The 25,731-nt window shown below is 43.3% G+C and overlaps 2 protein-coding genes across 8 annotated transcripts in view; one reads left to right on the top strand and one right to left on the bottom strand.

The window, feature by feature from the left end:
- pltp (phospholipid transfer protein) overlaps positions 1–3,207 on the top strand; it is a 33,804-nt gene extending 30,597 nt beyond the window's left edge. For 2 of the 3 annotated variants that reach the window (XM_080891146.1, XM_080891147.1), the window contains exons 13-15: positions 821–884; positions 970–1,046; positions 2,214–2,354. In XM_080891146.1, coding sequence (XP_080747272.1) covers positions 821–884; positions 970–1,046; positions 2,214–2,333 — 261 coding nt within the window. In that variant the 3' untranslated portion in view covers positions 2,334–2,354. Of the gene's footprint in view, positions 1–820; positions 885–969; positions 1,047–2,213 lie in introns of all 3 variants that reach the window. The other variant, XM_080891145.1, reaches the window with a different exon arrangement.
- A 1,820-nt stretch (positions 3,208–5,027) lies between these two features.
- On the bottom strand, positions 5,028–21,840 carry khk (ketohexokinase). Of its 5 annotated transcripts, XM_080891148.1 has the most exons (9): positions 21,346–21,840; positions 19,289–19,405; positions 18,166–18,300; positions 17,888–18,022; positions 6,931–7,003; positions 6,451–6,597; positions 6,247–6,335; positions 6,014–6,171; positions 5,028–5,163 (listed from the first exon to the last, which is right to left on the bottom strand). In XM_080891148.1, exons 1-9 carry the CDS (start codon positions 21,438–21,440, stop codon positions 5,042–5,044), a joined length of 1,071 nt encoding a protein of 356 aa, XP_080747274.1. In that variant the 5' UTR covers positions 21,441–21,840; the 3' UTR covers positions 5,028–5,041. The 5 variants fall into 5 exon arrangements, with proteins under 5 accessions (XP_080747274.1, XP_080747275.1, XP_080747277.1 ...); XM_080891149.1 differs by lacking the exon at positions 18,166–18,300 and having other exon boundaries at positions 17,888–18,132; XM_080891151.1 differs by lacking the exon at positions 18,166–18,300 and having other exon boundaries at positions 21,346–21,839.
- Positions 21,841–25,731: the final 3,891 nt, after the last annotated feature.

The raw sequence follows: 25,731 nt of genomic DNA, 5'->3' as shown, positions 1-25,731 counted from the left end.
AGCATCTGGACTTCTTTAAGTTGCTTGAAGACGTTTCACTTCTCATCCGAGAAGCTTCTTCAGTTCTAAGGTCAAATGGTGGAGAACTTTCACCTATAAATGAGTCCATCTACTGTGTGTGTGTGGGTGTGTGTTTGTGTCAACCTGAAATGCACTCAGTTTCACCTCACCAGCTAAACCTTGTAACCTTTCCACCAGACAGAAGGCCAGCACGTACACAACTGAAACTATATGTGTAATATATCGAATAAATGTTTTAATCAAATGATACTACTTAAAACTTAATAAAAGAATATAAAAGAATAAAAGATAACAATGAATAACCTGGTTATTCAAATAGCCCCATCCAAACTGCTCTTCAAAGTAACTTACACTTAGACTCTGCTTTAGTTTCACTTTCACAAGCACGCTCTGCAAAAGCCTGCGCTTCCTGTCTACTTTGGCACAGAGTGTACTCAGAGTTAGGCCTTTCTTTTATAATGCAATATAATCTGCATATAAACATTTAAGATTATGAAAAGCATTCAAAAGCATTTAAGATTATAGATTTAACTCAACAGTTTAAAGGGGTTATAACTGCTCCTGTAATAAAGGCTGATTGGGTGCCAATATATTTAAACATCTGAATGCAATATCAATGCTGTAGATTATGTTATTAATGCAATGATAATGATGATGACCATGAACAATAGCAGTAAAAATATTTCTCTGATCTCCACAAGACACAAAACTACAGAACAAACACTTTCTCCCTGATTTTTACACGTTCTGACCAAAACATGAAGCGTATACACCCTAAAACCTCTCTGTGTGTCTGCAGTTGATTCCTCTGCAGGCTCCTCTAAAGACGATGCTGCAGATGTCTGTAGTTCCACTGATCAACAGTAAGAACCTAATTCATCAATCAAAAAACTCACAGACCCTGAACACACCGTGACAGTGTCGCTCTGTTTGTGTGTGCTCTCTTAGACTGGACAAAGAGAGGCGTTCGGATCCCGCTGGCTGATGGGGTGGATTTCATTGAGGAGGTGGTTGAATATCATAACGTGAGTGTGATTTTACCCCTCGACTATTTGAGGAGTTTTAGACTTTTTTCATATTTATGAAAATAAAACATAAAATTGATTTTGATTAGTTGTAACACATTGAGTGGATTACAAAAAAAATTGAATAAATTTTCAAATATTTTGAATGCAAACCTGTTGTGTAAATAGATGCACATCGAAAGTGCTTTTATGGAAAATTTGTCCCCAAAAATGCACTGACAAACACAGAGTACACGTGAAGTGATGATGATCCTGATGTTGCTAAGAAACAAAAGGAAGAAACAGAGAATCTGGGTCATCCGATTCCTCGGAATAGGCAACAGAATGTCCTGGATTGATCCAGGAGTTTTCGGTCATATTTCAGGATGTCAGTCGGGCAGTTTGAGCTCTTGTTCTCGAGTTGGGACCACAACCGAGGTGGCAGATAAATCATTTCAGTGAGCCGACTGACCCCGAAGAGCATCTAGCTGTGTGTGTCTGAGGTTAAATAGAATTATTTTACTGTTCCCATGTCACTGGATATTCAGTACTGGTGAACATTTTGACCCATGAGTGCACTTGTTGTATGCATGCATGTAAAGTGAACTAGCAAACATCATCATAGCTACATGCGGCTGTCTTCTTGTTTGATGGCAGATGCTCCCTTCACCCTGGCCAAAAAGGCTAAAATGACCAAAGAAAAAGTGGAAAACAGCTAAACATGAGAGGTTTAGGACAAAGTTTGTGTTTTTCCCATTGTTTAAGCACTGCTTCCAGCCAAGAGTGATACCATATATGCCCCATAGCTGCAGAAAAGGCTAACATTGTTATCTTTTTACAAAAAACAGCTGAACATGAGAGGTTTTTGGACCAATTTTGTGTTCTCCATTCTTTAAGCACCGGTTTGAGCACCGTTTGAGCACCGGCACCGTTTCAAAAGTACCGATTTGGCACCGGTATCGGATAAAACCTAAACGATACCCATCCCTAAATACCACCATCAAAAAAAACAATTTACAAAAAAATTACAATTGTGACCATACACTTGTGGGCGTCACACATTTTTTATAATAAAGTCTTGTATTATCATTTTATTTGTTTTAGGCTTTCTTTTTTTTAAAGTCAGATTTATGCAGAAATAAACTCAGTGCTGCCCCCTGGCTGACAGGAGCTGTTCCATCTCTGCAGGGTTTCATCGTGATCGGAGCAAATCTTCACTTCAGCAAAGGGCTGAGAGAAATGGTGGTAGGAAGCTCAGAGATGGAGCAACAGACTGCCAACTCCACCGCCACCACCAGCACTGCCTAAATGTTCATACGCAGGGTTTACATAGATCTACAATTAATGTGAATATATACAACACATCATTAAAAGGATGAGTATATGATGAACAGATCAGAAAAGAACTGACAGCAGCACAGTGAGCCTTACACCTTGCAATGAGTCCAAACTAACAAGGTTACAGTTACAGACACTATTACTCCTTCTCACAGTTTAATGTATTATTCGTAGATTATCTTCAAGATTACAGGTAATTATAGTTCAGACAGTGTTGTTCACCATAGGTCACATGCACGCTGACGCTGTGAAGGTCATACAATATAAATACGAAGGACTGAATTAAACATGAAGGGAAACACTTGTATCCATGACAACACTGTGTCAGAACAACTCGAAAGTTGCCCCTCCTCTGAGGGTGTTGTTCCAGTGGGCAGAAAAGTGATCACGTGGTAGCTGTCAAGGTTTATATCTTTAACCTTTTGTTAGTTTATTCTAAAGAACTGACGTTCTGCCCGAGAACATCAATTTATATTTCATGTTCTCTCTAAAACCTCTCACTTCATGTTGATTCATGTTGTTTCTATTTACACCTGAATGTCAGGTAGCTGGAAGCCTCCTCATTGGCTCAGTTTACACATGAAACACGATTCATCACTGTCAAGCCGATTGGGGAGAAAATGCTTCGCTGTCTGATGTACTTAGATGTCTTTGACCTGATGAATCTTTCGCTTTTTGTCTCATTAGGAAGTGTAAACAGGTTAAAACTACATGATAATACTGGAAACCACTCAGGAGATTTTATCTTTCATCTGTGCTGTTGCTGGCAAACCTGTCTCACCTGTACTTACCTGAACATTAAAGATTATGGACCTGTTCAAAATAAACTGAAAGCTAAACCTGACACCTGTCAGCAGTTTATTTTTGATTATTGTAGGGTCTACCTTACAATATAAAGTGCCTCTAGGTGACTTGTTTTGATTTGGAGCAGTATAAATAAAATTGAATTGAACTGAATTAAAACTTCCGCTCATAAAAAACAGCTGCCATTCTGTCATTACGGTGTGTTCACACCGAACGCGACAGACACGACCAAAACGTGCCAGCTTGACGCGTGCACATTCGCACCTCAACGTTTGTCCAACGCGAATTACTTGTGGAAATGTTGGAGGAAGTAGTGCCAGATGGTATGTTTGCAAGATGGCAGCTGTTGATCTAGCGTTTGAATAGAGAGTCTCCCTTTTCTATTTACTGTGGAGAGCAGAGCAGCGGCGTAAAGGACGTCCTCGCCGTACCTGGGTCCATCAAGTCCTCCAGAAGCGTGAGCAGTTTGGTGAGTTTCACCACTTGCTCCAGGAGCTGCGCCTGGATGACGGCCACTTTCAGCGATACCACTGTCTTTCCCTGGCCCAGTTTGAGGAGCTGCTGTCCCACGGCGGTCCAAGCATCGCCCGCCTAGACAACAACTACAGGCGCTCAATCCCACCTGCAGAGCGCCTGTCCATCTGCTTGAGGTTAGTAAAAGTGTTTAATACAGTAGTCCTTTATTGATACCTTTGCTAATATATGCTAAACCATCTGTTTATACACTGCTAACATGGATGTGGTTTGCTATCAGTGTTTACTGATAGCAAACTGTGGTATGGAGACGACTGTTTATAATATTTCTAGTGATACTCGAAAGGTCTCATCAAGTCCCGATTTAATTCGATTTATGCTGTTATCAGTGTTTGAATGATAGCATGGCTGTGGTGTCATATCAATGTATGCTCTCAGTGTTTGCTGATATCAAACTGTGGTATGAGGACCACTGTTGGTAATCTTTGTAGTGATACTCAGAAGGTCTATCTTATAAAGCCTTCTTTTAAAAATTTTTTTAGACCTGGTTAAACCCTAACCCCCAGTTGAATATTTGTATATAATCCCTGCAGCTGTCAGACTCTATAACAGGGGTCACTAGCCTTTCTTAAAACTGAGAGGCATATGGTCACCTGCTCATCCCAGTGAGCTGAACTGGTGCTCAGCAAGTTTTCTGCTATTGTTGTGGTTCTGATGACTCAATTTCCTTTCTCCATCGCTCTCACTCATGTGTATGTGTGCCAATTATGCCTTGTGTTTTAGAGGTGGCCCTTCCTGCTTGCCACTGCCAGTTGCACCTGGGATGTTTAACTCACCTGTGAGAAGCTGGAGTACAACAGTTGTTTGACGCCTGGTTGTTAAACTGGAAATCGTTAGTAGAATTGGGTCTTCAATAAAAACATGTTTGTCGTCTTTGGCTTTTTGTTCCTTTCTGCGCAGGAAACCAGACCTTGCGAGTGAGTACCCTGACAAGGTTATTTGTAGAGAGAATGAAAGGAAGCTGTGTCTGAGCATCGAGTGGTAATTGTTTTAATGAAAAACAAACTATCAGGACAAAAACAATCAACCCGATCACTGATCAGTGAGATTTAATTCCACCAAGTAAAAACACTCCAAAGAAACGTTTGCTTCTCTCACTTCAGTTAATCATTTATTGAACAATAATCCAGTTATTGATCTGTGAATGAATGAACTAATGGATGTTAAATGTCAGTTACTAATTGTAATTATGCAGATCCCTTATACCACAGATGATTTTCCTTAAACTGAAAATTAGATAAAATTTCAGTTGTGCCTTCAAACACTTTCACGTTAACACACATGTTTATGTTTACACATTGTTTTTCATGTGGTCATGTGCTTTTGTGGACTGGGTTTCCCTAAAACAAACTTTGTGGTTGCATGTCATTGAAGACTTTGCTGATGCTGTCATAACCATGGAAACCACACTTCCTGCCAGCAACCCTGCAGCCAAAGGTTAGGGCATCTTGCAAACTTCCACCTATAGACAGAAAACATTGATCTTTTAAATTAATCAGTCCTCAGGTGTTACTGATTTATTTTATTTAAAAGTAAAGGGGAATTAAAGGGCATTACTATGTGTTAACAGACCTCTCTGCATTGAATCATATCTGTTATTAACCTCTGTCTCTCTTCCACAGCATGTCTTTATCCTGTCTTCCTTCTCTCACCCCAACCAATCACAGCAGATGGCCCCGCCCCTCACTGAGCCTTGTTCTGCCGGAGGTTTCTTCCTGTTAAAAGGGAGTTTTTCCTTCCCACTGTCGCCAAAGTGCTTGCTCATAGGGGGTCATAGGGGGTTTTTCTCTGTATGTATTATTGTAGGGTCTACCTTACAATATAAAACACCTTGAGACTGTTGTTGTGATTTGGTGCTGTATAAATCAAAGTTAATTAAAGGGAAGTTTAATTAACAGTTTTAATTTAATTAACAGTCTTATTGTGATGGTCCTGTGTTGAAATGTTTCCATCTCATCTTTTCCTCCGTGGGGTCATGGGAGCAGGTCACCGACTAATCAGAACGGTCGTGATTGGGTTCCTGGCTGCTCCAGTCTGCATGCCAAAATAGGACCCCAAGTCGCATAGCTTGTGGATAGAAAACTGTCTGTCCATGGGTGGATGAGGCATGTTGTATAAAGTTTTGAGTGCTCAAGTAGCGTAGAAAAGGATTATATAAGAGCCAATCCATGTACACTTACAACAACGGATATATGTTAAAACAGGTTTTGTTCTGGCGTGTATCAGGATCAGCACTTTATTAATAAAGCTATTTGCTACAGAATACTGAGGTTTTGCTGGCTTCCTGCTACATAGATGTTTAAAAGTCTCACCCTTGGACAGTGTGTAGATGACAGCAGCGTTGAAGGTGTCCCCAGCTCCAAGCGTATCAACGAGACTTTCAGGAGGAAATGCATCAGAATGAATGATCACACCATCAGGACCCAAAGCATCAGCTCCTTTTTCTGCCCAGGCACAGATCAGGATGGCCCTGAGGAAGGATGGCGTCATATTTTTATTTCTATGGTTGTTACTAATGTTACACTGCTGACCTGTGACCACTCACCCCTGTTTGACTCGACTGTAAAGTCCTTTCAGGGCAGCTTCAGCTGACTCAAACCCAAAATCACGAGCAACGTCCTTACTGACAAACACCTAAAGACATGAAACCGCGATGAATTTGCAACACGTGACAGAAAACATGCAATAACATTTTGTCTGATAGAGTGGGCAGTTTATGTTCTCCTGGTTCTGGCACAGAAGCTCTCACCACATCGCCATGAGGAAACAGCTGGTACAGCGGCTCTCTGGTCTTCTCTATCTCCACAGAAATGGTGATCTTCTGTTGCTGTGGCAACATGCTGTTATATCGCTCTACCTGCTGGATCATCTTCACCTGCTCCTCTGCGTTTCGGCCCTACAGGAGTTAAAGTGTGACAGCAAACAAACAAGATTTATGAGACAAAACAGTTTCCAGTGGGTTAGAGTGCGCTTTTGTTTAATGAATTAATCATCATTGATCAATTTCAAATTAATGTTGTTTTTTAAGTCTTCTGGTGAAAATATTGTTTCTAAATGAGCACAAACCTCTGAGGAGTGCAGGCTGGAAAGGTGTTAAGATGGTGACAGGTGTTTTCTGATTGGTTACTCATCATTAACAGGTTGTGTTTATGATCTTAATTTAAAATTCTGATTACCAATGTCAGTTTAATACTAGGTTGGGTTGGCTCGTTTACTGGACTTTACTCACCTCCCAGTGGATCCACTTGAACTGATGAAGGTGAACTTTTGAAAAATCCTCTGCTGTGACATCTGGAAGGTTCCTGACAGACAGGAATTGAGGTCAGAGCTTATGGTCCTTTAAAACAACCACTTCCATCTCTTCAAAACTCAGGTCAAACCATTTTTTCTGGATTCTCCCTGCATTTAGCAGATTCATGTTAACCTTCCTATCACATCATTATGACACCAAACCAGCAGGACTGGTAAACTGCTCTGCTGTATAAAATTCATGGAACAACCACAGAGCAGGTGCAGCCTATCAGACAGCAAGCTACTATACAGGGAGTGCAGAATTATTAGGCAAATGAGTATTTTGTCCACATCATCCTCTTCATGCATGTTGTCTTACTCCAAGCTGTATAGGCTCGAAAGCCTACTACCAATTAAGCATATTAGGTGATGTGCATCTCTGTAATGAGAAGGGGTGTGGTCTAATGACATCAACACCCTATATCAGGTGTGCATAATTATTAGGCAACGTCCTTTCCTTTGGCAAAATGGGTCAAAAGAAGGACTTGACAGGCTCAGAAAAGTCAAAAATAGTGAGATATCTTGCAGAGGGATGCAGCAGTCTCAAAATTGCAAAGCTGATCATCGAACAATCAAGCGTTTCATTCAAAATAGTCAACAGGGTCGCAAGAAGTGTGTGGAAAAACCAAGGCACCAAATAACTGCCCATGAACTGAGAAAAGTCAAGCGTGCAGCTGCCAAGATGCCACTTGCCACCAGTTTGGCCATATTTCAGAGCTGCAACATCACTGGAGTGCCCAAAAGCACAAGGTGTGCAATACTCAGAGACATGGCCAAGGTAAGAAAGGCTGAAAGACGACCACCACTGAACAAGACACACAAGCTGAAACGTCAAGACTGGGCCAAGAAATATCTCAAGACTGATTTTTCTAAGGTTTTATGGACTGATGAAATGAGAGTGAGTCTTGATGGGCCAGATGGATGGGCCCGTGGCTGGATTGGTAAAGGGCAGAGAGCTCCAGTCCGACTCAGACGCCAGCAAGGTGGAGGTGGAGTACTGGTTTGGGCTGGTATCATCAAAGATGAGCTTGTGGGGCCTTTTCGGGTTGAGGATGGACTCAAGCTCAACTCCCAGTCCTACTGCCAGTTTCTGGAAGACACCTTCTTCAAGCAGTGGTACAGGAAGAAGTCTGCATCCTTCAAGAAAAACATGATTTTCATGCAGGACAATGCTCCATCACACGCGTCCAAGTACTCCACAGCGTGGCTGCAAGAAAGGGTATAAAAGAAGAAGAACTAATGACATGGCCTCCTTGTTCACCTGATCTGAACCCCATTGAGAACCTGTGGTCCATCATAAAATGTGAGATTTACAAGGAAGGAAAACAGTACACCTCTCTGAACAGTGTCTGGGAGGCTGTGGTTGCTGCTGCACGCAATGTTGATGGTGAACAGATCAAAACACTGACAGAATCCATGGATGGCAGGCTTTTGAGTGTCCTTGCAAAGAAAGGTGGCTATATTGGTCGCTGATTTGTTTTTGTTTTGTTTTTGAATGTCAGAAATGTATATTTGTGAATGTGGAGATGTTATATTGGTTTCACTGGTAAAAATAAATAATTGAAATGGGTATATATTTGTTTTTTGTTAAGTTGCCTAATAATTATGCACAGTAATAGTCACCTGCGCACACACAGATATCCCCCTAAAATAGCTAAAACTAAAAACAAACTAAAAACTACTTCCTTTTTTTTTTTTTTTTTTTCTGCCTGTCCCATTTGGTTCTTTAGCCATCAGAATTGTTGTCTGAAGACCAACAAGGATACCCAATGGATTTACTTTGCCAAATGGATCATCGTGGCATTGCCGTATTGGTCCATTTGGTCAATCTTTGTTTTTATTATTTATTATATTTTATTTTCAGATGTTACAGACGGGACAGACATGAGTGAGGGATAGGAGAGGGAGAAAGAAAGAGGAAGGAAAGGAAAAACAGAAGGGGAGAGGGACAGTGAGAAAGGGGGGGAGAAAAAAAATAAAAATCTCCTGGATCACCTGTTGAGAGAAGAATAGAAAACAAGCAAAAAAGACAAAAAAAACAACAACAAAGCAACATACTAAACACTACAAACTAAAAACTACTTCCAAAAACATTCAGCTTTGATATTAATGAGTTTTTTGGGTTCATTGAGAACATGGTTGTTGTTCAATAATACAATTATTCCTCAAAAATACAACTTGCCTAATAATTCTGCACTCCCTGTAAAGCTGACTGTGTTGCCATCCACCAGTCAGTCAGAGAGGCCCCACCTTTATAATGCAAACTTTTAGTCTTAATACAGTTGAAACAGGTGAATTATAGAAACATCCTCCTATAGAGACTTTCAATTCAGTTTTATTCACATAGCGTCAAATCACGACAACAGTCGCCTGAAGGCGCTTTATATTGTAAGGTACACCCTACAATAATACATACAGAGAAAAATCCAGCAATCATATGACCCCCTATGAGCAAGCACTTTGGCGACAGTGGGAAGGAAAAACTCCCTTTTAACAGGAAGAAACCTCTGGCAGAACAAGGCTCAGGGAGGGGCGGGGCCATCTGCTGTGACCGGTTGGGGTGAGAGAAGGAAGACAGGATAAAGACATGCTGTGGAGGACAGACGGAGATTAATAACAGCAGCCTATGTCTATTGCAGCATAACTAAGGGAGGATTCAGGGTCACCTGGTCCAGCCCTAACTATATGCTTTAGCAAAAAGGAAGGTTTGAAGCCTAATCTTGAAAGTAGAGATAGTGTCTGTCTCCTGAATCCAAACTGGAAGCTGGTTCCACAGAAGAGGGGCCTGAAAACTGAAGGCTCTGCCTCCCATTCTACTTTTAAATACTGTAGGATTCAAGATTCAAGATTTTTATTTGCCATTTGTGCACAGGACCAACAGTCCATGCACATTGGAATTCTTGTGCAGAGCTCTCCAGGTCAAGTTACACTTTTTATAAGATAAAGACAAGATGTTTTTTTTCTTTGTTTCTTTTTCTTTTTGAGTGGGCTCACTTTGCTACTCTGATGGACTTCTGCAGTTCGTAGTGGGCTCTCTTATACTCCATCTGATCTCCTGCCTTGAAGGCCTCCCTCCTCTCCCTTATTTCCAGTTTAATGTCTCCATTAAGCCAGGGTTTTTGGCCTTGGAACCTGCGCACAGTCCTGGGAGGGGTACAAATACACGTACACCAGTTTATGTAGTCGCTTACAGTCTCTGTGTATTCGTGGATATTGTTAGCTGTTCCTTTGAAGATGCTCCAGTCTGTAGTCTCTAAGCAGCTCTGCCCAGCAGACTGGCTTTTGCACTGTCAGTCCAGGTATTAATAGGCCTGACTGTGACTGGTTTTGTCTTGAGCTTTTTGTTATATATGGGTTTTAGCCAGATTGCCAGGTGATTAAACTTTCTGAAATTAGGTTTTGGTTCAGCTGAGAAGGCATTTCTGATCTTGCTGTAACAGTGATCCAGTATTTTATTTCCTGTGGTGGGGAAGGTTACAAACTGATGTAGTTTAGGCATGTACACTGCACACAATGATGCACTGCAGTTCTCTGGGCAAATAGCAAGGCCTTTATCAAAGTCAGAAATTCCACATTTTCAGAGCAGGATTTTGAAATGATCTTACAGTCAGTACACCACGATTGTTTGATGAGGGCGGCCATTCCTCCGCCGCGTATCTTGCCACTGCCCGGAGCACTTCGCCCGCTCTGAAGACCCCGTAGCCATCTGGTGTTATCGGGTGTTCTCTCCCCCAGCCAGTATTTTGCAAAAACACAGTATGGAGCACTCCTGACGTTTGCGTGGAAATTCGAGCATGGAGTTTGTCTATTTTATTTTCCAAAGACTGAACATTGGCAAGGAGTATGACCGGGAGGGTTAACCTTCTTTTGCTAACCAAGCGCCTTCGGTCAGCTCCTCCACGTCTGCTGCACCTCCGCTTCTGCTTGTTGTTCCCAGGAGAGTCCCGCTCTAATGGCTGCACTGAGGTCTAGCAGAGAGGCGTGTAAGACTACAACTCTGCTTCCTGGTCCCAACTCTGGATAGTCATATTTTGGGGGGTTTAATAAATTTGGGCAGATTTCCAGAAATGAGAGCTGCTCCATCCAAAGTGGGATGGATGCCGTCTCTCCTAACAAGACCAGGTTTCCTCCAGAAGGTTTGCCAATTATCTATGAAGCCCACATCGTTTCTGGGACACCACTCAGACAACCAGCAATTTAAGGAGAACATGTGGCTAAACATGTCACTCCTGGTCTGATTGGGGAGGGGACCAGAGAAAACTACAGAGTCTGACATTGTTTTGGCAAAGTTGCGCACCGATTCAACATTGATTTTGGTGACCTCGGAATTACGTAAACGGGTGTCATTACTGCTGAAGTGAATTACAATTTTACTGAATTCATGTTTACATTTAGCCAGCAGTTTTAAATTTCCCTCAATGTTGCCTGCTCTGACCCCTGGAAGACAAAATAGACCGAAACAATTTTTGTATTTGCTGTAAACGTGTTTATATCTGCTGAGGGGAATGCTGGATTACAGGCAGAGGTGGATGGTGTGATAAACTTTCACTCTTGTACATTTACAATAATTTAAAGAGCTTGGAAAGAAAACCGTGTGGACTTCTTTACGTTTCTCAACACGTCTCACCTCTCATCCGAGATGCCTCTTCAGTTCTAAGAGCAATTGGTGATTTTTAAGACCTATTGGTAGTGTCCCTAAGAGGGTGATGGACCCACTGTTGATCATCTACGCAATCACATGAGCCAAGATGAAAAATGAGCATGGGTCACCATCAGCCAAGGTCTTGGGTGAATCCATTGTGAGACCTTGCCCCACCCTATCATGTCACAATAATGAATTCATTAGTTTTGTTGCAGGTCAGTTTCAAAATGTTGTCAAAATAAAAATACACTGAGAACTCAGCCTCTTTAAAAAAAAAGAAAAAAAAAAAGGCCTGTTGCCCTTACTGTTGCAGGCCAGAGTGAAAATAATCCCTAGTGTTAAAAAGCTGAGGAAACTTGGAGGACAAAAAAAGAACTGTTCAGAGAAGATGAACAGTATCTGAAAGTCACGTCCTTAAGTAAGGGGAAAAAAGCAAAGACCTGACAGATAATCTGGAACTTCAGCTGATCATCTACTGTCATTAAAGTCTCATTAGAAATGGTCTCAGTGGAAGGGCAACTGTCAGGAAATTATTCTCAATGAAGGAACACAGGAGGAATGGCCAAGGCATGAAAATTACATAAGAGCTGGACTGAAAATCAGAGGAACAGGTCTGATGGAGCGATGGATCCACATCATGGTCAGTATGTACGAGGAGGTCAGGAGGTCAGACAGTCAGAGTCTGCAACCATCTGAGGCACGAAGGAGGCTCTGTCATGGTTTCAGCTGCAGGTTAGTCAGTGGTGTTTCAGATCTTTGATAAACTGATGAGTTATAAACTTAGAAAAGTTCCATCAGAGACAGATGGAAGATGGCGTGGCCACGTCCGGACGCCTTCCTGACTGCTCCACACAGACTATGCACTTTTTTAGCTGCTTAATTATTTATTGCTTTGTTTTACATTCCAAAATCTTATGGTTTTATAGTTTACGACAGCAGATCGCTCCTCAACATCTGTAACAAGTTTGCACATGTAGTCTTAGATACTTTTAAACCCGATCTGTCCTGGCTGACCGAGATACTAAGCGGCGCGTGAAACAACAAAGGACAGGATGCTCACCCGAGTCGAAGAACAAAGCAGCGCTGGAGGAAATGTGCTGGCTCCATACAGGCGGGACTAAAAAGCTGTTTCACACCCGGCCTTTGGAAAGTCTGACCACAACGCCATCTTCCTCATTCCTTAGTATAAACAAAATATATGGAGGGATGAAGTAACCACGAAGAAGGTGAAACGCTGGTCTGCCCAATCAGAAGCTATGCTACAGGACGCACTCAACGACGTAGACTGGAACATGTTCAGAGCATGTGCAGTCAACATCAACGAGTTAACGGAAGTAGCAGTTAGCTTCGCTAGCATATTAGCGGAGGAGATCATCCCCCACTGCAAGAGTTGTGTCATTCCCGAACCAGAGACCATGGGTGGGCAGATCGAACTGCACAACAGTAAACACCAGGACTGCCACCTACAACACCGGTCTTACCACTGGGGATATGAGCGCCTACAAAGCTGCTTCATATGGTGTGCGGCACGTGGTGAGGGATGCCAAATGCTGGTAGCGGGAGCACGTGGAGTCTCGCTTTCACCAGGGCAACACAAGAATCATGTGGCATGGACTACGCACCATCACGGACTACAAAGCCATAGATACTGCACTGATCAACGCTGATTCTGCATTCACCAACGAGCCGAATGAGTTCTACACTCGTTTCGAGGTTTGCCAGGTGGCTAATGCTAACTACTGCCTGACAACTGAGGACGGTGACATCATCAGAGAGAGAAAGAGAGAGACCAGTGATCAGCATTGCGGAGCATCTGAGTGGGGCTGAAGAGCATGAACACAAGGAAAGCAGCGGGGCCAGACGGCATCACCGGCCGTCTGCTGCGCTGCTGTGCTGACCAGCTAGTAGGTGTGTTCACTTCCATCTTCAACGAGTTCCTGGCTAAGTCTGTGGTCCCCACATGCTTCAAGAGATCCACCATCATCCCTGTGCCCAAGAACAACAAGCCCTCATTCCTGAATGACTACCGGCCAGTTGCACTGACTTCGGTGGTTATGAAGGTGATCGAGAGGCTGCTGAAGAACATCATCTCCTCCTCCATCGCAGACACCACAGATCCGCTCCAGTTCGCCTACCGACCCAACAGATCCACAGAGGACGCCATCGCCCACGTCCTGCACACCACACTCAGCCACGTGGACAAGAAACAGGGTAACTATGTGAGAATGCTGTTCGTAGATTACAGTTCAGTGTTTAACACAATAGTGCCCTGCAGACTGTTCAAAAAGCTGAGGGATCTGGGACTCAACAGTCGTATGAGTGCATGGGTGTTGGACTTCCTCACTGGCAGAACTCAGGTGGTGAGGGTGGGTAGGTGTGTCTCTGACAACATCACCATCAACACCAGAGCGTCACAGGGGCGTGTCCTCTCGCCACTGCTCTACTCCCACTTCAGACTGTGTGGCCACCCATGGCTCCAACACCATTGCGAAGTTTGCTGACGACACAGTGGTGTTGGGCGCCGTCTCCAACAACGATGAGGCGGCCTACATGGATGAAGTGAAGAATCTGGCATCGTGGTGCCAGGACAACCACCTCTAGCTCAACCAAGGAGCTGGTGTTGGACTTCAGGAGTCAGCACAGAGACCACAAGCCCATTATCATCAGGAGCTCCAGTGGAGAGGGTGCAGTCCTTCAAGTATCTTGGTGTCCACATCTCCTCAGACCTGACATGGTCTGCACACATTCAGGTCCAGTCCAAAAAGGCTAGGCAGCGCCTGTACCACCTACGACAACTGAAGGAGTTCAGAGCGGGGAGAGCCTTGCTTTCCCCGCCTCCTAGAGCCCGCATTTTTGGTGTACTGTAAGTTATCTTTTTCGCTTTATTAATATTTATAATGTTTTAACCTTCAGCCTTTCGGGTTGTGCCTACTATGCCTGGTGTATTATTGGTTAGTTATGTCACCCGCCTGTTAGTATATTTTATTTGTATTTTGTATTTGTATTTATTATTGCTCTAACTCTGTGAAGCACTTTGGCATACCTGTGGGTTTTTTAAATGTGCTATATAAATAAAATTGTACTGTATTGTACACAGGCGCTGTGGAGAGCATCCTCACAGAGAACATCACATCCTGGTATGGGAACCGCTTTGTCAAGGCCAAAAAGCTCTTCAGAGAGTGAGCCGTACGGCAAAACACTGCTGCAGGGCTGCTGTCCCCTCCTTACAGGACATTTACATGAGGAGATGCTGGTCCAGAGCAGCTCAGATACTGAAGGACTCGTCCCATCCCAGGAACAGTTCCAACTTCTGCAATCAGGCAGAAGGTTCCACACCATCCAGGCAAAAACAGAGAGACTCAAGAGGAGCTTCTTTCCCCAGGCCATCCTGGTGTTAAATCAGGACATGCCCCCCCACTCACAGCATCCATAAGTGACTGAGACAGGACTTTTTCTTACCATATCCTCATATCATGCCTGATCTTTCTTGCCACACTACGGCACAAGACACATCAGCATCCCTCTCGCACAATGTACATTCTCAGTTTTTCAACTTAAATTTCCAGATTGTTTTATTTTATTTAAATTTACTTAATTATATAATTCACTCAATAATAATAGATTGGATTTATATAGCGCTTTTCAAGGCACCCAAAGCGCTTTACAATGCCACTATTCATTCACTCTCACATTCACACACTGGTGGAGGCAGCTACAGTTGTAGCCACAGCTGCCCTGGGGCAGACTGACAGAAGCGAGGCTGCCATATCGCACCATCGGCCCCTCTGGCCATCACCAGTAGGCAAGTAGGGTAAAGAGTCTTGCCCAAGGACACAACAACCAGGACAGAGAGCCCGGGGATCGAACCGGCGACCTTCCGGTTACAGAGACGCTTCCAAACCCCCTGAGCCATGGTCGCCCCATTTACTGCATGTAAGGTCTTCCTTGCACATATTTACTTACTGTGTATAATGTTTTCTTTTTGCACAGCCCAGGAGCGTTTTCAGGACACATTTCACTGTGTGTTGTACTTGTATAATTATGCATGTGACAAATAAAGAATCTTGAATCTTGATCCAGCATGCAGTAATATCTGCCCAAACACACTGGCAGTGCAATAAAATGGATACCTGGATAGGAAAACTCACAGTGGAATCGTGGCTATGTTTGCACAGTTTTCAATAAATCACTCCACTCATTTCGTATTTTCCTACAACAATGTAAAAAAATTTCACCATTAAACCATGAATATCTCTTATATTCAGGCCTTTGTCCCTCAGTGCCCACCAGTGTTGGTCGAGTTACTTGAAAAAAGTAATCAGTAACTAATTACTGATTACTTCCCCAAAAAAGTAATCCTGTTACTTTACTGATTACTTATTTTCAAAAGTAATTAATTACTTAGTTACTTTTTAAAAACACGATTTACAACCTGAATAGGTAATAAGGCGATAGATCTTTCAGCCCAATTCTACTTTCTGCCTAATCCATCATATAAAATGTAATCAAATGGAAAAGGCTCTTTTTAAAATTTGTTTTATTAGTTTTAATCTTTTAACTTTATGCATCAAGCAAAGATTTAATTATCTGCAACATTCTCTGACTGGAAGAAATTTGTTTAACATTTAAACCTATTTTCTGCACATTCCAGCACATAAAATAATTTTTTTTTTTTGTGTTTACACTCAGTCTTTCAAATAGGTGCAAGTAAAAAGTGGGGTAGGCGGATGTTTGCCCTGGTGCAGGTGTGTCTCAGCGGTCAGTGGAAGAATCTGCGAGTTTGTCTGTGAATTTCCTTCCCATTCACTGGTAGCGTACTCAGTGCTTGCTCGGATGTTTAGGGTTTTTTTTCGCTGTAAAAAGAAGTTTCTTCCCACGCAGTGAACAGCAGAAGCTAATGTTTTTGTCACTTTTTACAGAATTAAACTCAAAGTAAGGTCAGTACTTCCACGCTTTAAATGCTGCGCGGTCATACTCGCTCCCAGACTCGATATATTATCCATTCTTGATCTGCACACAGCTGTTGCCACGAACGTCGCACTCGCTTACATCATTGTCATGAGACACCCTCGCAAAAAAATCACGGTTTTAGTAACACAGTAACGTGGGGTGCTTACGGGAAAGTAACGGTAATCTAATTACCTTTTTTGCAATAGTAATCCCTTACTTTACTCGTTACTTGAAAAAAGTAATCGAATTACAGTAACGCGCTACTGCCCATCTCTGGTGCCCACTGTAGAAAAGCATACTTTGGTGTTTATTGCAACAAGACGCCATATTAGGCTTCAAGTGTGATCAACAACACCTGCACAGTTTTGCTTATCTTTGCTTATTCTATTTATAGTGGAAGAAAACCCATACAGATTGACTTTTGATTAATAAACTTGTTTATACTTTGGGAGAAATTAAATAATTTATGATGAATTATCCCTAGAAACCACTGCAGAGCTAACAGAAAAGTTTGTGACAAGGCTCAGCGAGAAAAAGGAAGCTGCTTTATAAACAGTTTACCTGCCTGAAGGTTTTACTGACTGCTTCACGCTTTTCTTTTGCTCACCTAACATTCGATGTGGATATCTCAACCAGGACGTTTTTTAACAGAAACTGGAAATGAATGAGCTACAGTGGTTGTTGAGGTCAAAACGAAAAGAATACCAACATCATCAGTTTCCTCTACGCGACCTTCACACAAACTGCTCTAGTTAACTCCTTTAAAGAGTTTGGTCCACTTTTTCCAACTTCGCCTCTGACCTGATAAAAAGTCATCTGTTATTCACCTCATCTGATTGGTGGAGCCATTGCTCTGCAGTGGCTCATGTGCCCAGTTGTCATTAGACCAGATTTAGGCTGACATTTAGGTTTTCATGCTTCCTGATGACAGATTCTCTAAACTCATCAGTGTATTTGTTTCATCCACCTTCAGCAGCCAATGGATGGAGCTTAGAGTCTGAGAGGGCGTGGTGCAATCCAATCAGTAAAGCTTCACCTGAACCACTGATGGGTTTGTTCAGGTGACCAGAAAGAGAATCAAAAGAAACGGGAAAGATTCTGCAGAATTTTATTTAAAAATGTATTTTTGACAAAGGGAAGACTGATTATTTCACTGCGGTGCTGATTAGCCGGGCATAATGTCAGAAATAACACACTGATCAAACAGGCTGGAAGAAAACCTCGATCATTGTAATAATCATTATTAATTAATATCTAACGTGAGCTGTGAAAATCGCAGCTCTTCGACGACCTGATGCCTTACGTATCGGAGAGAACGACGGTTCGAGTTCCAGTGGATGGACAAACCACACAACAAGCACATGGAGTTTGACCTTCGACCTGCAAAACCACCGCTGACACATCGATGTCCCGCTGCGAGAAGTCAGCCATGATGAAACTGACAGAAAGACAGACAGGAAAGATCATGTCCCCTCGAAAATAAAACTCTGGCAGAAACCCGAACTCTGACTGGCAGAAGGGGAGGGGCGGAGCTCCTCTATGATGACCCTGAAACAGATGCCGTTAGTGACACAAACACACCTGTTCATGTGCAGGATAGTGCGACTTCCTGTGCTGGTGTTGCTGATGACCATGGAGGCTGGAAGGAAGCACTGAGGGTGCTCAGACAGCAGAGACACATCGATGCAGTACTTCTGAAAATCTTCCAAAATAAAACTACAGACAGGTAACTGTTTACACTGACTTGGCTTCCTGAAACACAGATCCTCCACATGGCAGACAGAAAAATTAAAGTCAGAGGTGGTAACAAGTATGTTAGTAATGCACTTTCTGACTGGATGTTAAATAAAGATGATAAATCTCCTGTTTTTAGTGCTCAGGTGAAACTGCTGGTGAACAAAGAGCTGCCTTTTTTTTACCCTTTGAAGAGCACTTTGTAAATGTGAGCACCAGAGGAGTTTCCCCCTTTGTACTTCACCACAGCTTCAAACATCAAGAACCATCTCCACACCTTTAACCTGCTCTGATGTGGTATTGCTGTCACCCTGCCAGGCTGGCAGCATGGACGCCTAGGTCTGTTAACGTGATAATTTCAGAATCAGGCATCGTAAGATTTTAAAATTCATATCTCGCGTGCATTTGCTAAAATTCTCTAACAAGTTTGAATCTCAGGTTAAGGTAAGAGGTCCAGTTTCCTCATGAATGTAAAAAGAAGGGAAGTCACTTTCAAACTGATGCCACTGGTGCAGTTATTAAACATTGTGAACACTTTCCAGTCTCACCGACTTGATATCGAGGTTAAAGTATGAGGTGAAGTTTAATGAATTTTGTCAATGCAATAAGAAGGAATCAACTTCGAATTTTTTAATTTTCATCACACAAACACCAAATTAAAGACTGGTGGCTGCCAGTATCATTTTTCTTTATACTGCTAAAAATTAAAGCAATACTTTTTAATCAGAATACAGTCAGTTAAACAACTGAGCAGATAAATATCCCAGATAAGTAGCAGAAAGTCTTTTATTTCAGTAGGTTGATAATGTTCATTTCTGTGTATGTGTGTGTAGAATCTCCAAAATACCACAGTTTCAGTAAAAAACTGTGGTATTAACAGTCTGGATTCTGCCCTCAAACATTGATGACTGTGTATTTCTTGTATTTCTGAACAAATGGATTTATTGATGAGCATTTGAAAAGGACTCACTTGGCCACAGGACCAGCTGACAAGGAGCCCATGAAGGCACAGGGCGCTCCGAGCAGCGACAGCACTGTGCATGAGTTTGAAGCATTTCCTCCCCGCTGCCAACGCTGCGACAGACATCTGTAGGTACAAAGTAATGACATCATCCATCAGAGGGGCAATCATTAATTTTCAATACTGATAGAATAGAATAAGAATAAGAATAGAATTCAACTTTGTTGTCATTGCACATGCACAGGTACAGGGCAACGAAATGCAGTTTGCATCCATCCAGAAGTGCTTTAGTGATATAGATATATTACAATATATATTAGCAATAATATAGATATGTGAGTATATTACAGAAATGGGTCTATTATGGTATGTTATAATGTACATGGTATGAAGTATGTTATGAATATTCTATAACTATAAGTATGTACAGGCTGTAGTGAGTACAAACTATGTACAGGCTATGAACAGGATATAAATATGAAAAACTATACAGAATATGAAATAAATAACTTTACAGAAATCTGAGATATACAGCTATACAGAAATGTGAACTATGCAAGTTATAAACAGTTGTAGGATTAAAAATTATCGTATGTACAGAATGATTATTTACACAGAGCTACACAGTAGTGCAGTTAAGGTAAGTGAGGGTGTGGATAATTTCTACAGAGGCTATATAAAGTGCTAGTGGTTGTGAGTGGTGGTTCAGTCCATGTTATTATTGTGTGTTTGAGGGTACAGTTGTCCATTGTGTGTGTATGTAGGTGGTTGTGTGTGTGTGTATGGTCAGTCCATGAGTTTAACGTGGGTCAGATGTCAGGAGGCAGAGTTCAGGAGTCTGACAGCTGTGGGGAAGAAGCTGTTCCGGTACCTGATGGTCTTAGTCTGATGGCAGGAGTGATGAAAGGCTTCATGGAGTCAAACATTACACACAGAAACAAAAAGAAGCTGCTAACGTTAAAGTCAAAGGAGTGTGTTTCTCATCGCCAATGAGAAACAAGCACCAGTGCATCACAAACAAAGTCATTGTGGCAGAGCAGTGGGTTCACAATGTCAGGGGAGCCTCACGCACACAGCTGTTCCCCAAGGCCTAATCATGTCGTCCCTATGAGTAGGATCTCAGAGAAGTGAGGTGTGTGCTATACAGGAGAAGTGAGGAGCACTGAGCTGGAGAGAGTGGGGCTGAAAAGCCTGCCACTCAGTATGCTGTATGCTGTTTTACACATATAAAAACGTTCATGTGCTGGAGAAACTGTCAGCCTGCAATCCTTGCTACAGTTATCGACCACACTTAAAAGCAAAGGGTTGGGGGACAGCTGGGTCATAGTCAGGTTAGTGCCAGGGCCTCAGCCAGGAAAACTTAGATAATAGAAGATCAGTCCGCTTGGCCTCATTCACACGAGTGAAGAGAACAGGAGAACCAGTGATGCTAATGTCCTCATGTTAGGAGAGAGGTAAAAGATGAATTCTCTTCTTCAGATTAGTGACACCCCTGTTTGTGGGGTTAGGGCTTGTTGCAGCACCAAGGAGATGCATTTACATCATATTCTGGCTTTTTCATTTTTAAAATAAAAAAATAAATGGAGTATCAAATGTCGATAGTGTTGCACTGAAATCTGTTACGTAATGAAAGTGTGACCTTTGCCCACACGTTGACCTAAAAAAACTGCCAACCCCGACACCTAAACATCACCAAAACCTCTTACCCGTAAACCCCTAATCCTGACTGTATACAATGTCACAGTAAATCAATTTTTAGAGATCCACTTCTCTAAACAGCTGGTTCAACATAAGCTGTACCAACCTGGAGAGTTAGCTTGCATATTAACATATTAACCTGCTCTCAGCTTTAGCCTGCATACTAACCTGCTGTCAGAATTGGCCTGCAGGCTAACCTGCTATCAGCTTTAGCCTGCAGGCTAACCTGCTGTCAGAATTAGCCTTGATGCTAACCTGTCAGAGTTAGCGTGCATACTAACCTGCTGTCAGCTTTAGCCTGCAGGCTAACCTGCTGTCAGCTTTAGCCTGCAGCTTAACCTGCTGTGAGAGTTAGCCTGGATGCTAACCTGCTGTCAGTGTCTTCTTCAGGGTATTTGTTCACCACATTGATGATGTCGAGACACACCAGCCCCACACACAGAATCTTCTTCTGCTGTTCCATGCTGGTCCACACAATGACAGACACACACACTCTCTGTGATCCGAGGGTGTTAGAAACGCACACTCAGGTGGACTTTGAAACACTTCCTCCCATGATTCCCTCAGAGTAGTGATGCGCGAATTATGAACGAATCGTTCAATACTCGAGAATCACTTTACTGACTCATGAATCATGATTCACAAGCCCAACTGACTCACTGACTCATCCCTGTTGCTGTTAGCAGCAATGTATCTAGCTTATAATTAAAACTGTGGAGAAAAACACAACATCCAGTATCTTAACAAAAAATTTTCTGCTCTGAACTGGAAGAAAAAACCCTGAGTAGAAGCTCACATCAAGAAAATAGCTCCTCGGTTCACAGTAGCATCGCTCTGCTAACATGCTAACAGCACATTTGAGCTACTCACCCCCTCCCTTCCTGTGCCGAATCGTAAGCGTAAGCGAATCACTCAGGACTCACTAACCCCCTCCCTCCTGGCTCACAGCTTCTTCTTCTTCTTGGTTGGCAACCAATGTTAAGGCGCATTAACGCCCCCTGGCTCACATTTCAGTGGACATTTAGATGAGAAAATATATATTTAACGCATTTAAGGAAAATACTAATAAAATAAAAATAAACAAAATAAATGTTTATTTAGCAATTTTGATAGGAAATTGCTTAATTTTAGAAATGTTTTTGCTCTTTTTTTCTCTATAAAATAGTTGTTTTCTTTTAGAATCATTCATCTTAGCAGTAGGATTTACATGAAAAGAGAAACAAATTAAGTTTGAGTGAAAATGTACATTTTTTGCACTCTCTGGTCAACTGACTCAGTGAATCAAATGACTCAAAAAACACGATTCACTTTGGTGAGTGACTCATTAAAACTCGATTCAGTAAAAAGAATCAAATTTACCATCACTACCTCAGAGTGAAGTCACAGCAACAAACTGCGGCTGTATCCCAATTCAGGGTCTGCAGCCTTAAAGTACGCAGCCTTAACGGTCCTCAAGGGGCGTACTCAAAGACCGCTAAGGCCGGAAGTGCGAGGCTTGTGAAATGGGACGGTCTAGCCTTTGTCGCGCTGCCCAGGTTGCCTAGCAACCATGATACAAACCACTGGAAACGTTTCATACAGCTTTGTTTGACAGAAATGAAGGAGAACACATTTTGTTCATTTGTTTCTACATGAACTCTGTGTGATTTATTGAGTATCTGAGGCTGAGACCACAGGACTGTAAAACATGATTGTTGGGCTTCATTTCTGTACTGAACAGTCATTTTAAACTTCACAATGGTGTTGGAGCCATGGGTGGCCACACAGTCTGAAGTGTAGAGGGAGTAGAGCTGAGGGATGAGGGTTTGCTGTTCTTGGGCACAGGGATGATGGTGGATCTTTTGAAGCATGTGGGGACCACAGACTTCGCCAGGGACTCGTTGAAGATGTAAGTGAACACACCTGCTAGCTGGTCAGCACAGCAGCGCAGCAGACGGCCGGTGATGCCGTCTGGCCCCGCCGCTTTCCTTGTGTTCACTCTCCTCAGTGCCGCTCGGACGTCATGCTCCGCGATGCTGGTCACCGGTCTCTCGCTGATGAGGTCACTGTCCTCGGTAGTCAGGCGGTAGATAGCATTAGCCGCCTGGCTAACCTCGAAACGGGCGTAGAACCGATTCAGCTCGTTGGTGAATGCAGAGTCGGCGTTGATCGGCGCAGTGTCCCTGGCTTTGTAGTCCGTAATGGTGCGTAGTCCGTGCCACATACTCCGTGTGTCGCCCTGGTGGAAGCGGGACTCCACGCGTTCCCGGTACCGGCGTTTGGCATCTCTCACCGCGCGCCGCACGCCGTATGAGGCCGCTTTGTAGGCGCTCATATCGCCAGCGGCGAGACCCGCGTTGTAGGAGGCGGTCCTGGCGTTTACTGCAGTGCGGATCGATCTGTCCATCCACGGTTTCTGGTTTGGGAATGTGGTGACTCTGGCAGTGGGGATAATCTCCTCCGCTAGCATATTGACGAAGCATACTGCTACTTCCGTACTCGTTGATGTCGACTGCGCATGCTCTGAACATGTCCCAGTCTACGTCGTTGAGTGCGTCCTGTAGCGTAGCTTCTGATTGGGCAGTCCACCGTTTTACCTCCCTCGTGGTTACTTCTTCCCTCCGTATGCTTTGTTTATACTGGGGGATGAGGAAGATGGCGTTGTGGTCAGACTTCCCAAAAGCCGGGTGTGAGACAGCTTTGTAGCCCTGCTTGTATGGCGTGTAGCAGTGATCCAAAATCCGATCCCCTCTCGTTGGACACGAGACATGCTGGTAAAAGTTTGGCATGACTTGTCTGAGGTTCGCTTTGTTAAAGTCTCCTGCTACAATGAGGGCTGCGCCCGGGTCCTTGTTTTGAAGCGAGCTCAGCACATCATGTAATTCGGACAAAGCCATACCTGTGTCCGTTTGGGGTGGGATGTAGACCACCGTGGCGATGACTGAGGTGAACTCACGGGGCAGATAGAAAGGGCGGCACTTAATGCTCAGGAACTCCAGATGTGGCGAGCAGCCGCTGGAGAGAGTAGAAATGCTCCTGGCATCACACCACTTTCTGTTTACCATGAAACACACTCCCCCACCTTTGGTTTTGTTCGACTCTGCCGTCCTGTCCGCGCGGAGCACAAAGAATGAATCCGACGGAGTTACGGCCTGGTCCGGCACGGTGGGGGTCAGCCATGTCTCCGTGAAGCACAGAATGTTGCAGTCCCTCATGTCACGTTGGAAGGTGACCCTTGCTCTTAGGTCATCAAGCTTGTTCTCCATGGATTGTACATTGGCCAGTAGGATACTGGGCAGTGGTGCGCGATGCGCCTGCTGTCTCAGTCTGTTCCTAATACCAGCGCGTTTTCCCCGGCGCTTCTTTGTTCTGCGCCTCGGATGAGCGGCCCGTCCTTTGTTGTTCTCCGCGCCGCGTAGAATCTCTGGCGGCCAGGAAGGGTCAGGTTTAAAAGTGTCCAAGATTAGATGTGCAACCTTGGCATCGATGTTTACAAATGATCCGCTGTCGTATACTATAAGACTAGAGGATTTTGGGATGTAAACCAGAGCAAAAAATAAGTAAAAAACACGAAAAGTGGATAGTCGGAGCGGCGCGGTCAGGAAGGCGTCTGGACGTGGCCGCGCCATCTTGTCATCGAGAAGATCGAGAATAACATCAACCTTTACCCCTATAATGAATAACCCTGCTTTCCCTCCGGGGTCCTCGGACGTGCAATCCCTCGGACCCCGGAGGGATTGCACGTATCCCCTCACCGCAGACACCTCTTCAACCGCTCTCTTTCCCCTGTGTGTCTTAAGTGCAAAACTGATGTAGGGACTTTAACTCACTGTTTTTGGTCCTGTTTCAAGCTTCAAGAATACTGGGCTGACATTACAGGTGAACTGGGGAAAATCTTCCACGTTGATATAGAGATGGACCCTTTATCCCTGATTCTAGGTCTTCCAAGTGACCGCCTAAAAGCGGCGGCCAACAAAAGATTGTATAACACTCTAACATTTGCAGCCAGGAAAAATATCCTCTTACAATGGATCAACGATAGGACTCCCACTGTCTGTGGCTGGCGCAAAAATAATTTTCGAACTGATTCCTCTGGAATACCTCACACACATTATACACCACAGTGTGGGTCAGTTCTACGGGATGTGGCACCCCTTTTTGGACTATATTGGACCGGACCTTTCCGCTATCTTATTCAAAGGACTACTACGCACGTGATCATCACCCGGGCGCTGTAAGACTGACTCACCACCTCTTGTATGTTATATTTTGTATCTTGTATTATGCCTTATTTAAGAGCTGTTGTGTACGTTTTGTGTTTGTACTGTTTTGTTGTTCTGTGTCTAATGTCGAGACACTGTGTTGTTAAAGGAAAATCTGCAATAAAAACAATGATGAAAAATTGATTATGGAACTGAACCTAGATGATAGTTGATGTCCAGCATTTACCTTCCTAACATTTACCTTCCTAACTGAACATTAACGAAGGACAAATCCAAAATTTATCATATCAAAAAATATTTCCTGGTTTTCAAACAGGAAACAAAGATGATGGGCTTAGCAGCGTCCACTTAAACAGCAAACAACGTTTTTACATTCAGTCCTCCATTTGTGTTAAAGCAGGTGACTTTTATCAACCAATCAGAGCAGAACAATTAGCTGATGCACTAAACTTTTTTCAAACTCTTCATCTAGCTGGAGCTCAGGCAAATAGAGAAGGGTCTGGCTGCAGCCACTGTGGAGCGCCATATTGCAACCTCCACAGTAGCCAGAAA

The sequence above is a fragment of the Rhamphochromis sp. 'chilingali' genome (genome assembly GCF_963969265.1).
Source record: "Rhamphochromis sp. 'chilingali' genome assembly, chromosome: 9".
Taxonomy (NCBI): domain Eukaryota; kingdom Metazoa; phylum Chordata; class Actinopteri; order Cichliformes; family Cichlidae; genus Rhamphochromis; species Rhamphochromis sp. 'chilingali'.
This window is presented reverse-complemented; position numbering and strand designations above follow the sequence as displayed.

Coding starts and splice junctions, on each gene's coding strand:
- khk (XM_080891148.1), bottom strand. CDS start 21,440: ATGGAACAGCAGAAGAAGATTCTGTGTGTGGGGCTGGTGTGTCTCGAC. Junction 7,004..17,887: donor ACCGTCGTTCTCTCCGATAC/GTAAGGCATCAG, acceptor CCTGTCTGTCAG/GAACCTTCCAGATGTCACAG. Junction 5,164..6,013: donor CATCTACACACTGTCCAAGG/GTGAGACTTTTA, acceptor TTCTGTCTATAG/GTGGAAGTTTGCAAGATGCC.